The sequence below is a fragment of the Planococcus citri genome, chromosome 5 (genome assembly GCF_950023065.1).
Source record: "Planococcus citri chromosome 5, ihPlaCitr1.1, whole genome shotgun sequence".
Classification (NCBI taxonomy): Eukaryota; Metazoa; Arthropoda; class Insecta; order Hemiptera; family Pseudococcidae; genus Planococcus; species Planococcus citri.
Window position 1 is genome coordinate 18633613 of NC_088681.1, and position 13234 is coordinate 18646846.

At 36.2% G+C, this 13234-nt stretch overlaps 2 protein-coding genes across 2 annotated transcripts in view; one reads left to right on the forward strand and one right to left on the reverse strand.

Moving 5' to 3' along the window:
• The window catches only part of LOC135846515 (uncharacterized), a 540933-nt gene that overhangs the window by 424326 nt on the left and 103373 nt on the right, over window positions 1-13234 (forward strand). The gene's annotated exons all lie outside the window — the stretch shown is intronic.
• LOC135848237 (uncharacterized) lies at window positions 1230-4256 on the reverse strand. Its single transcript, XM_065368073.1, has 4 exons — window positions 3914-4256; window positions 2689-3826; window positions 2335-2606; window positions 1230-1566 (listed from the first exon to the last, which is right to left on the reverse strand). The coding sequence occupies exons 1-4, from the start codon at window positions 4187-4189 to the stop codon at window positions 1492-1494; spliced, it is 1761 nt and encodes a 586-aa protein (XP_065224145.1). The 5' UTR covers window positions 4190-4256; the 3' UTR covers window positions 1230-1491.

A 13234-nucleotide genomic window follows, 5' to 3' on the forward strand; every position in this document is an offset into this window, starting at 1 on the left:
TTTTTTCAGGAGAAAAAAAATTGTATCATGAGAAATAACTTATAGAGGGAAGGGGAGGAGGGTTCACAGATCACATTTTTTTTCTGCTCGGTTAATTTCATCTCACGAATTAACATATGAGGTGAAGTGCTCGAATGTGGTCTGGGAAATAGCTTCTTTAGTATTAAAATCAAAAATTGAAAATTTTTTTTCTTCCAAAATTGACTTCCTGGTCTGAAATCATCTTAAGAAGGATTGACATATCCGGAGCGACAGAAAAAGTTTTGAAATGGAAGAAAATGAAATGGAAAGAGCATAAAAAAGTACATCAGCCAAAATTTCAGGAACTTAAGTGTATTTTTTTCATTTTTGGTGAATTTTTGAAAATCAAACGTGAGCCAAAAAATTGAAAAATCAAAATTTTATCAAATTGATTTAGAAAGCTGAACTTTGTTATATAGGTACGTATGTACATTAAGGTACCTGGTGCCCCATTTTTTACTCCCAGAATTGAATGGAAACGGTTTCGAACGGATTTTGAGCAGTTCTGAAGCTTTCAGTTAATTTTTAAATGTTGAAATTTCTGCAAAATTGTAGCCAAAATTTCAGGTGCTGAAATTCATTTTTCCATTTTTGGCGAATTTTTAAAAATTCAAATTGGTGCCAAAATTAGAAAAAGCCAATTAAAAGAGTTTTTCCGAAAACTGGAGAAAGCAAAAATCCGCTGAAGGCTCCAGAACGGTTCGAAACCATCACCAATCGACTCGAGAAGTCGACAATGGAGTATGAACCAAATTTCAGCTTTCAAGCTCAATTTACCAAAATTTTGATTATATTTAATTTTGGGCCTTTTGAATTTTTTAAAAATTCGCCAAAAATTGACAAATGAATTTCGCCACTTGAAACATTGGCTGGTGATATATTTCTTGGTTATTTTTCGATTCCTCTTTGTCTGGTTTAGTGTTGGGCAAATTCGCGAATATTCTTTTTTTGCTTGCGCATGCGCAAGAATATGCGCATAATCTTGCGCATATTCCGCAGATTCTTTTTTTTCATAAATTCAAGTGCTAACAGCCTTTGTAGCACCTACAATGCGGAAATAAACACTATATAACGCGTAAATATTCATTTATCTTGTTATTCTTGTTCAATTATGTTCGTCAGTCTAACTACCTTTGTAGCACCTACATAAAACGTGAAAATAAACACTGTATAAGTAACACGCAAATAAATATTCACTTATCCTTGATCAATCATCATTTTTTTAAACAGACAAACAGTCAATCCATATTTTAATCTATAAGTAAATGAACATAATCGTCTACATACAATACAACTACGCGTCTATATCAATATCTATAACAACATCTTCGTGGTCTGATTCTAATTCATCCGACGAAGTATCAGCATATGACACGGAGTCCTCTTCTGACTCACCGGACGAACACTCGGACTCTTCGGATTCTATTGGAGATAAGGGCGACTCTTTGGCTCTTCGTTTTTTTGCAGGTCTTACACCAATGCTTCGTCTGAGTGGATCACTGCTACGTTTTTTGCCATTCTTCTGATTCTTCGAAGTAGAGGCTTCTATAATAATTCAAATTAAACTGTATCAGTAAGTAAGTAAATCCCCATAGAATTACACAAGAAGCATAAAATAAAGAAAGAAAGAAGATTACATGCACTTGACCACCAAGCACTAACTAGCTATGATCTACAACCTAGACACTATGAAACAAAAACTACGATCAAATTACATAAGCTGATAAGCATCTACAAATTTTATAATGCCAAAATCTATAAAAAGGAAAACTGTACTGAAACATGGAACTTGTTTTTAAATATTACTGTATCTCTAACCAGATGTGCCGACATTTTGAGTTTCATTGCTTCGCGAATCTTCAATACTATCAGGATTATCAGGATCACTATCACACTTGGGATCATCATCACAAGACTTACCATATCTGCGACTCTTTCGTTTTTTTTGCGGATGTAAAATTTTCCAATTATGAGCTACATACGTTACCTTGAGAAATGAAAAGCATTTTTGAAATAAAGCATCACCATTGCATCTGTTTTTGCAGCATTTATACTACAACTAGTTGACTGAAATGAATAATCTACCTTAAGAGATCGCTACTCATACTCAATACCTAGCATTACTCACGTATAAAGGTATAAAATGCAGCTTACTGTATTACCAATTACCGTACGTGTGCTAAGATTAATTAGGTACATAATTATATAATAATCCAAAGATGAAACAACCAAGCTTCAAAAGTTCAGTTGAGATGAGAGTAAGTAATGATGAGTTTTCGTGTAAAATTACATAGTGAATAGTGAATACCATACCTTCGATGCTGTCTCTGTTGATAACCGATTTCTTTTTTTTGAATGAATAAAAGAAAACGTACTGAAAGAACGTTCAGTAGCAGCGCTTGTTACTGCAGCTGTTAAAATGCTAACCGCTATTTTTGATAAACTCGTATGCCCGCACAAGCCTCTCCACCATGATAAGATATCCATTTTTGAATCTACGGCTGCTTTCCAAAGAAAATCGTGCTTGAAGGCATTAGCTTTGGACCTATAATCTGCTAATTCATTTACAGCACCGTTATATGCGTCTAAAGAAAAAAAAAAACGAACGAAATCACTTGAGATACTTAACAACCAAGAATAAAAAAGTGAGCAAAAAATAAATTCTACCTGTTGCTTCGATAATATTTCTTTGTGCTGCGAACTCACTTATGAACTCCATACCCTGCATCAATTCACCAGGACTCAAAGATTTCCCCATATCATTCGGATTCAATAAAACTGCAGCATAATGTATGGGCTGAACCATCCACTCTTTACGAGCAATAAATTTGGCTTTTAGACTTTGGCACATTGAATCATCGGCAGATTTGAATATCGGAGCGGAAGTAGATGCGGCTGACAATTTTTCATTAAAGGTATGCTCTAATGTTTTCATTTCTTCGTTAATAGTATGCATGTACAATCCATCACCTTCAATTTTCACGATCAAAGACGTAATTGGGAGGAGAACTTCACGTAAACACTGAACGTTGGTCCAAAAATCCGCACTCAGTAAATCATCTTGTACACTTTTCTTCATCATTGAGGCGTTTGGATTGATAGCTAAGGATTGAAGCTCGAATTTGCTATCCAGAAGAGATGTTAAACTGTTCTCAATGGTACCCCAACGAGTTTTTACGTACAGTTTGAGTCTTCTTTTCAGCATAGAATTGAGAACCTGCGACTTCCTGATGTGATTTATAATTTGGTTGGTGTTTTCAAAAAACGCTTTTATAGGACCCATTTGCATGATGTCTTCACATAGTAAATTCAACGTATGTGCTGTACAACGAAGCGGAGTGATGTGCGGATACTTCAATTTTATATCATTCAAGGCTTTCTGGAAATTTTTAGCATTATCTCCGATTATGGTTGTAAACTTTGCCGGTCCGTATTCTAGTAAAATCTTTTCTATTTCGCTTCGAATGTAATCAGCTGTATGGCGCTCTGAACCAGTTGCAACAAATTTAATGTATACTGGTTCTGGTAAACATATCATGAAATTGATGATGCCTTCGTTGCGGATATTAGACCAACCATCACACTGGAGGTGAAAGTTGTCTGAATTTTTCAACTTTTCGTTTACATTACAGATCATTTCTTCATAATGTTTTTCTAGATGTTGTTTCGCTATCGCTTTTCTGGGTGGAATTTTGAACGATGGCCGGATCCTGTTGAAGAACTCTTTCCATAAGTCATGATCGAACATACGAAAGGAACAACCAGATACAATAATTGCTTTTGACATCATATCCGAGAGTATTTCCTACACAAAAAAAAATTAAATAGTAAATAGCATAGATGATTGATTTTTATTTGGAATTCTGATGATCAATTAAATCAATTTACTTACGTTTTCTCCAGTTGACATCAAGTCGCAAAACCTTTTCAAAGATCCCTTACTCTCAACACTGCTGGTTGAATTTGCATTGATTATATCGGCATCGAATGAATTTTGCGAAGTATTTTCTGGTTTTTTTGTACATTCCAGTAAATGTGCTCGAAGTCTGGTTGCATGAGGTGCGTAAGTTTTACCACAGAATTTACACTGATATTTAGTTTTATTGTCAATCGTAACTTCATTGTATTCGCTCCACGACGAACATTTCGGCTTTGTTTGATTCGACATTATAGTAATGAATTTACATTTTTTTACAAACTTATAAAAGTTATAAAACACATTTTGATAGAGTTGCAGTTGATAACAGATTTGAGATTTGGAGATTTCTATTAGAGTGATGGTAGGGAGGGGGTGGGGTGTTGATTTTTTCATCATATTATGAATCAGTGTTACCAGACGTGTATTTTGAGGTATCACATGACTTTTTTTTTTTTTTTGAGAGTGAAAGAATATTCTCCAGGCATTCGAGAATATTCGCGAATATTCGCGAATATTCTCAGATTATGCGCATTGAGAATATTCTCTGGCCAACACTAGTCTGGTTCAAAAATGTTTGTATCGTGATTGGGGTACTTCTGTTGTAAGGAAGTTGCATAGCTAAAATTTAATTTATACTCCAATTTGAACATGGTGAGTAAGCTAAAAATGGTTTTAGGCCGATTTCGAGCCTCTAACAATTTTTTGGAAATTTCAGTTTTCAGTTCCGCAAAAAATGTCATAAGATCTGCTGAATTCAACTTAAACCAGAGGTTTTTTGTAGGTGCTGTGCTCCCAATAAAAATTTAAAAAAATATCGAAAAGTTGCCATAAAAACAAACATTGGAGTCGATTCGTTCGGAAACGATTCGCTCAGAAACGATGAATCATTCAAGAACGAGAGAATCATTTGAAAATCAAATCACCCAAAAACACAAGATAACGCGAAAGATCTTTAATTCATGCATCCATGAAAATTGTGGATTATTCGTTCGCCAACGATTCTCTCAAGGGGAAAAAATCGTTCGCGAACGAATGAATCACTGATAAATCAAAGTCTATATGGGTGACATGACGAAACTTGACCACTTTAATCCAAATCCAATAATCAAAGACTGAGTTCAATTCGTTCGCGAATGATTCGCTCAAAGGAGAAGAATCGTTCGCGAACGAATGAATCGTTGCTCTTTAAAAAAGCTCAAGTTACATATAAATGACATGACGAAAACTTTTGACAGTTTTAATCCAATATTCAAAGACTGGGTTTAATTCGTTCTCGAACGATTCGCTCAAAAGAGAAGAATCGTTCGCGAACGAATGAGCCCTTGAAAAAGCTCAAGTTACATAATTATGTATAAATGACATGACGAAATTTTGACAGTTTTAATTCAATAATCAAAGAATGGGTTCAATTCGTTCGCGAACGATTCGCTCAAAGGAGAAGAATCGTTCGCGAACGAATGAATCGTTGCTCTTTAAAAAAGCTCAAGTTACATATAAAGGACATGACGAAATTTTGACAGTTTTAATTCAATAATCAAAGACTAGGTTCAATTCGTTCGCGAACGATTTGCTCAATGGAGAAGAATCGTTCGCGAACGAATGAGTCCTTGAAAAAGCTCAAGTTACATAATCATGTATAAATGACATGACGAAATTTTGACAGTTTTAATTCAGTAATCAAAGAATGAGTTCAATTCGTTCGCGAACGATTCGTTCAAAGGAGAAGAATCATTCGCAAACGATTGAGTCCTTGAAAAAGCTCAAGTTACATATAAATGAAATGACGAAATTTTGACAATTTTAATTCAATAATCAAACACTAGGTTCAATTCGTTCGCGAACGATTCGTTCAAAGGAGAAGAATCGTTCGCAAACGATTGAGTCCTTGAAAAAGCTGAAGTTACATATGAATGATCTGACAAAAATTTTGACAGTTTTAATTCAACAATCAAAGACTGGGTTTGATTCGTTCGCGAACGATTCGCTCAAAAGAGAAGAATCGTTCGCGAACGAATGAGTCCTTGAAAAAACTCAAGTTACATATAAATGAAATGACGAAATTTTGACAATTTTAATTCAATAATCAAAGACTAGGTTCAATTCGTTCGCGAACGATTTGCTCAATGGAGAAGAATCGTTCGCGAATGAATGAGTCCTTGAAAAAGCTCAAGTTACATAATCATGTATAAATGACATGACGAAATTTTGACAGTTTTAATTCAGTAATCAAAGAATGAGTTCAATTCGTTCGCGAACGATTCGTTCAAATGAGAAGAATCGTTCGCAAACGATTGAGTCCTTGAAAAAGCTGAAGTTACATATGAATGACCTGACAAAACTTTTGACAGTTTTAATCCAATATTCAAAGACTGGGTTCAATTCGTTCGCGAACGATTCGCTCAAAAGAGAAGAGTCGTTCGCGAACAAAGGAGTCCTTTAAAAAACTCAAATTACAATGCGACATGACGAAACTTTGACAGTTTCAATCCAATAATCAAAAACTGGGTTCAGATCGTTCGCGAACGATTCGCTCGTTATTCACAATGAATCAGTTCAGAACGACTAAATCAAATCCGGATGAAATAAATCGTATCGAGATTTCAGTTTTTTTTTTCAAATTCAAAAATAAGAAGTTAAGAACTGAAGATCATTTGTTCGTGAATAATTTTACTAATCGTCAGAGGTAAAAACATGATTTGACTTGAAATGAATCACTAATGAATCGAAATATGTAAAGATGTCATGTCGAACATTTACTTCAAAAATAGCTTCATAGGCTACTATAATGACCTCAATGAATCCTCACATGTCACAGAACCATCAAATTCAAATTATTACTCTCAGATCTCTTGTCATAGACATCCACCTACTTACACAAAAACTTACCTACATTTCTATAGACACACTAAATCCAAACATAGTGCCATACTTACTGCCACGCAACATTAAATCGAGTAAATTTCGCCAAACTTACATAACACGAATACCTATCTACTTACCTGTTACAATCTAACTCACTAAGTACCTAACCTATGTCGGTCGTAACAATTAGAAATACTTAGCATCGATGAAAATTAGTCCTTTTGCCTGCAAACAGCCAAGATTCCATTTACAGTACAAGTTAGCGAACGCATCTCACACTCACAGTCAGCTTCGGCGAACCATTTCCACATCCACACACACACACACTACACAGCAAAGTAGTTAAAAACACCGTTTTAATCATAAACGCGGATATGGCGCATCTTTTCATTAAACGCGTTCGGAACCCGGTAATTATCATTCGACTATACGACTAAAGTTTATCCGGTACAAGAATATGAAAACTTTTTGCAACCTTGTCTTCTGAATGAATGTACGAGTACCTTATATATTCGTGGTGCGGTGTTCGCAAACGTTTTCTGCTTTGTTTCTGTAAGAGTAAGCTCTCTTTACTAGTTAATTAGCATTTAAGAACGAAGCTTAAATCGAAAAACGTTTCTTTTTTTTGTGCTGCGTTGCGTTGTCGTGAACGAAACTGGCGCATATGTGATAAGTGAGAACGAATTGGGTCCAGAACACGGAGGGTGCTGAAGGGGAGGGGGGTTGGCGAAAAAAAAATCAGGTAGGTTTTTCGACCTTTTAAAAATCAAATTTTCTGACACCTTGTATGCATAGAAACGATAACGAACAACAAATTGGCAATTTCCACACTTTCTCATCAAGTTTTAAATTATGTAATCACACACCTTGACATGTTCGAGACGATGGAAAATTGCTCGCATTTGAACATCAAACCCACCATCGACTCTGTGTACAAAGGCAAAGGTCAACCCAACCCTCTTCTCACCCTCCCCCTTGGCGTTATGAATTATCAAATGAACACGTTAAATAATATAAACCGTGTTGTTTAATAACGATGAAATAAATATTTCCGTCGCTGGCTTCGCTGTCCACATACCAACACCCGGAAATACGATATAGAGAGCTTTATAGCTTATAACAATCACTCGGTTTTGATATACTATAACGCAGCGATAGCAGCGACCAAGCAGAGAGTGAGCGAGCGAGGGAAACATTGTCGTTTAAAATATCCATCTTTATCCCGAACACGACCGCAGCCCATTTATAATACAGTACGAGCGAAATGTACCTACCCTACCTTCGCATCGACCACCGTGTGGCTATAGCATAGGTGCAGCGCAGGGTGCAGGGTGGATAAATGCCATATCAGTGATAGTTTAGCGAAACGTTTTCCAAATACATGCTAAGTTGACAGGTACGCTTCATTATTGACAAATAACCGATACGTAGTAGTTTTCAAATAACACGTAGCCCATGTCCAAAAGCCACTAATCAGAGGGGAACAGTGTTGCAGGGATGTGTATTCTTTTCTACCCACTGGAATACGTTTGGTGGGTAAGTACTGTGTCCACTTTGACCGGCTTGAGGAATTTTTTGAGGTAAATTCTTCCTGAAAGGCTATACTTACTCAATCTTACTGGTTTAAAAATAATATCAATCGAAAGTAGAGAAAATTTCGCATATTTTGGACACCTGATTTTCAGAAAATAAATTTCATTGCTAAAATTGTCAAAAAAAGTTCAGAGTTTTGTCAAAATTTTCGGAGAGAGTCAATTTATGGCGAGCTGACTAAAAGTTGTAATGTTTCTCTGTCAAAAATTTTCAGAAAATAGTTTTTTGACCAAGTTGTCAAGTAATTGTAATTTTCTGCCAAAATTGTCAAAAAAATTTCGTGTTTTGTCAAAATTGTCAGATTGAGTCAATTTTTGGTGAATTGGCTAAATGTTGTCATCTTTTTCTGTCCACATTTTCAGGAAGTACTAAGTTTCTTGATGAAATAATCAAAATGGTCGTAAATGTTGATCAAACGTCCGAAAAGCATTGATTTTTGCTTTGTCTGCCTAAAAAGCCCTCTTTTTGTTTCGAAGTTTGCCAAACAAGTCCTTTTTATTCAAAATTTCGTAATATGATTTATGTTTTTATTTTTTGAGTTTTCAGTCTTTCATTCGTTCGCGAACGAGTTTCTTTCTCTGAGCGAATCGTTCGTGAACGAATCATTCATAATTTTCCTTGATACATAGATTATAAAATGTCTCGTTAAAATACATATGTTCTTTCGTATCTGATTTGATTTCCGAGTGATTCGATCGTTCTCAAATGATTCATTATTCCTGAGTGAATCGTTCACAAATGAATAAATTACAAACATGTAGATTTTTCACCTTTAATCGAATCGTTCGTGAACGAATCGTTGTTCAGTTCTTGTCAATGAATTTGATCAAGTCAAATTTTACCAATTTCTCTTTCACCAAATTTCATTTAATAATGATTCACGTGTTTTAAAATGATTTTTTCGATTTTGAGCAAATCGTTCGCGAACGAATTGAGTCTTGTTTTTAGTGATAGGATTAAAATAGATAGCCAAGTTTGGTCATGTCATCCAGAATTCCATACAGAATTTTCGTCTTGATCAAATCGTTCGCGAACGAATAATTCTCAATTCTTATTGATGGATTTAAAAAAGTCAAATTTTTCCGCATATTCTCGCCCCGTATTTTAATCGAGAAGTGATCCAGTTTCAGTCGTTCTCAAAATGATTCATCCACTCTGAGCAAATCATTCGCGAACGATTTGTGCCTAGTTTTTGATGATAGGATTAAATTAAAATGGTCGAGTTTCGTCGTGTCATCCGTACAGACTTTGATTTTTCAGTGATTCATTCGTTCGCGAACGATTTCTTCCCCTTTGAGTGAATCGTTCGCGAACGAATCATTCTCAATTCCTTAATGATGAATTTAAAAAAGATCGAATTTTTTCGCAATTTTTCTCGCTGTATTTTGATTCAGAAGTGATCCAGTTGCAGCTAGTCGTTCTCAAATGATTCATCAACTCTGAGCAAATCATTCGCGAACGAATTGAGTCTAGTTTTTGATAAATAGGATTAAATTAAAATGATCCAGTTTTATCAAGGTATCTTTAATAAATAGACTCTGATTTTTCAGTGATTCATTCGTTCGTGAACGATTTTGCCCCCATGAGCGAATCGTTCGCGAACGAATAATTCACAATTTTCATTTTTGCATGGTTTAAAAAATCGTTCTCGTTATCTTGTGTTTTAATTTTTAAGTGATTTGATTCGCAAATGATTCATTCGTTCGCGAATGATTCATCGTTTCTGAGCGAATCAACTTCAATTTTGGTGATATATGTACATCTAGTAAGGCATGATATTTTATCTAGTATATGAATGTCTGGCTCATTGATGATTCATTCATTTATGATTGATTTTTTCGCCCCTGATCGAATCGTTCGCGAACGAATCGTTCTCAACTCTTATTGATGGATGTGAAAAATTCAAATTTTTACGCGTATCTTTTTTTTTCCATCGTGTTTTGAATTAGTGGGGATCCAGTCGTTCTCGAATGATTCATACCTATATGTACTCTGAGCAAAATCGTTTGCGAACAAATTGAGTCTATTTTTGGTGTCAAGATTAAAACTTTAAAGTTTCGTCTTGTCATTCATACAGACTTCAATTTTTCAGTGATTCTTTCGTTCGTAAACGATTTTTATCATCTGAGGGAATCATTCGCGAACGAATCATGTGTGATATTGACAATTGATTAATAGGTTTCTCAATTCGTTCGTGAACATTGAACAATTCATCAAAAATAAATTGAATAAATCGAGTCGTTCGCGAATGATTCACGAAAAATAATTCAAAGAATCGAGTCATTCGCGAATAATTCATCAACAATATTCGTTCGCGAATAATTCATCAACAATATTCGTTCGCGAATGATTTACTAACAATTGATAAATTCGTTCGTGAATGATTTACCAAAAATTAATCATATGAATCGATTCGTTCACCAATGATTAATTATTCATGAATCAATTTGTTTGCGAATGATTCACAAAAAATAATTCAATTCGTTCGTGAATGATTCACCAAAAATTGAGTAAATGAATCAATTCGTTCACGAACGAGTCACTTATACGAATCGATTCGTTCGCGAATGATTCATCAAAAATTCAGTAAATGATTCGATTGGTTCGCGAACGAGTCAATTATACGAATCAATTCGTTCGCGAATGATTCACCTAGAAATCAATCAATTTGTTCAATCGCCAATCGTTCGTAAATGATTCTATTCGATTATAAACAGATCAATTGCTGTACAAGTGTTTCAAAAAAAACGAATCAATTCATTCGTAAAATATTTTTATTTAGTAGTCCGGCATATGACAATAGGAGTAATTGCACCCCCCCCCCCCCCCGATCCTCCGGGACAACTTTTTTCTTGAAGGGGACATCCGAAGGAACATTTTAAAGCAAACTTGCCAAAAAAAAAAGTTGGCTTTACTTACAAAATGGCGGCCATTTTGATTGACAGGTCAGCCGGAATCGCAGATTTTGCGTTTTAACATCGGACTTGCACGAACTTTTTCAAACTTTACAAAGGTAGATCGAAAGATCATGTAAAAATTTATCACCTGTCAAAATTTCAAGTGCTAAAGTGCATTTTTCGATTTTTGGTGAATTTTTGAAAATCGAATTTAGGTCAAAAATGAGGGAAAAAATTAAAATTTTACCAAATTGACCAAGAAAGCTGAAATTTGGAATATACCCTATTTTTGACATGCCAAATCGATTGAAAACGGTTTCAACCCGTTCTGAGCAGTTCTGGAGCCTCCAGCAGATTTTTGAAACTCTAAATTCCCACAAAATTCCATCAAATTGGAGTTGTAAAGCTAAAATTTATTCTAAAAACTAATTTCAATACGCTACGAAGTACTGCAGGTGAATTTCAAGTCGTTTTGGATCCCCCAGCGACTTTTTGAAAATTACTGGAGCCTCCAGTAGATTCTTGAAACTTTAAATTTTCACAAAATTTGAAAGAAAAAATGACCCTGGCCAGCGGATTCAAAGTCATGTGCTGGAACGCCAATGGTCTTGCTTCTCGGAAGGACGAATTAGCATCCTTTTTGCACCTTAATGACATTGATATTGCTCTAATATCTGAAACTCACTGGACCAGTTACTCCAGTCGGCCAAAAATACCTAATTACTCAGTCTATCTTGCCAACCATCCCAGCTCTGTTGCAAGAGGTGGTTCTGCAGTCTTCATTAAGAATGTTCTATCCCACACAGATGTTGGTGCCTATGTTACAGAGGGTATTCAAGCATCCATAATTGCTCTGCAGGTCTCCAACGAGACTGTTCATATCAGTAGTGTGTATCTTCCTCCCCGCTTCCCTCCTACAGAGTTGCAATTCGTCGATCTCTTCCATCAGCTAGGTGAAAAGTGGATAATCGGCGGTGACTTCAATGCAAAACACCCAGATTGGGGCTCTCGCCTTTTCTCTCCTCGAGGCAGAGTTCTTCAGAAGGCATACACTCGTTTCAACGCTTTCCCAATCTCAGCAGGTGCTCCTACATACTGGCCAGCTGATCGTGAAAAGCTCCCAGATGTGATAGACTTTTTCATCGCAAGAAACTTACCTCAACACAACATTAAGGTCGAATGCATTGAAGACTTAAGCTCTGACCACCTACCAGTTGTTGCAGCAGTGGTCAGTACTCCTGTTTGTGCAGCTAGACGCAGCCCACTGGTCAATAAATCCACAAATTGGGACCAGTATCGCGACTACATAGACAAGAATGTTAATTTAAGAGACTGGCCAAACTCAAAGCTCGAGCTGGATGAGCAGGTTGAACGCTTTACTCAGACCCTGCTTGATGGTGTGAGCCAGTGCACCAGTTATTCAAAGCCTAGCCAGCCTAGGGTTGATTATCCTAAATTTATCCGTGACCTGGTGCGTAATCGCAGGAAAGCAAGGAAGACATGGCAGTCAAATCGCACAGCAACCAACAAAACTCACTTCAATCGCTTATGCAAAGAAGTCAAGCTTGCCCTCCAGGAATGGAGAAACCATACCTTCACCACATACCTAGTGTCTCTGGCTCCTACCAAGGAAGCAGGCTACTCACTATACAAAGCAGCTAAAAACATTCGGAGGCCCATACAGTACAACTCTCCTCTAAAAAACACAGATGGATCATGGGCCCGAAGTGACCTAGACAAGGCAAACTTATTTGCTAGCCATTTTGAGAGCTCCTTCAAGGACAACAACATTGCAACTGCGGTACAACCTGCTCTGAACTCATCTGATGCAGGCACCATAAAACCAACCTCGCCTTTAGAAGTAGCCAACTTGATTGATAAAATCAAACTTCGCAAATCCGCTGGTCCAGATACTGTTGTACCTAGAATGATCAAAGAGTTT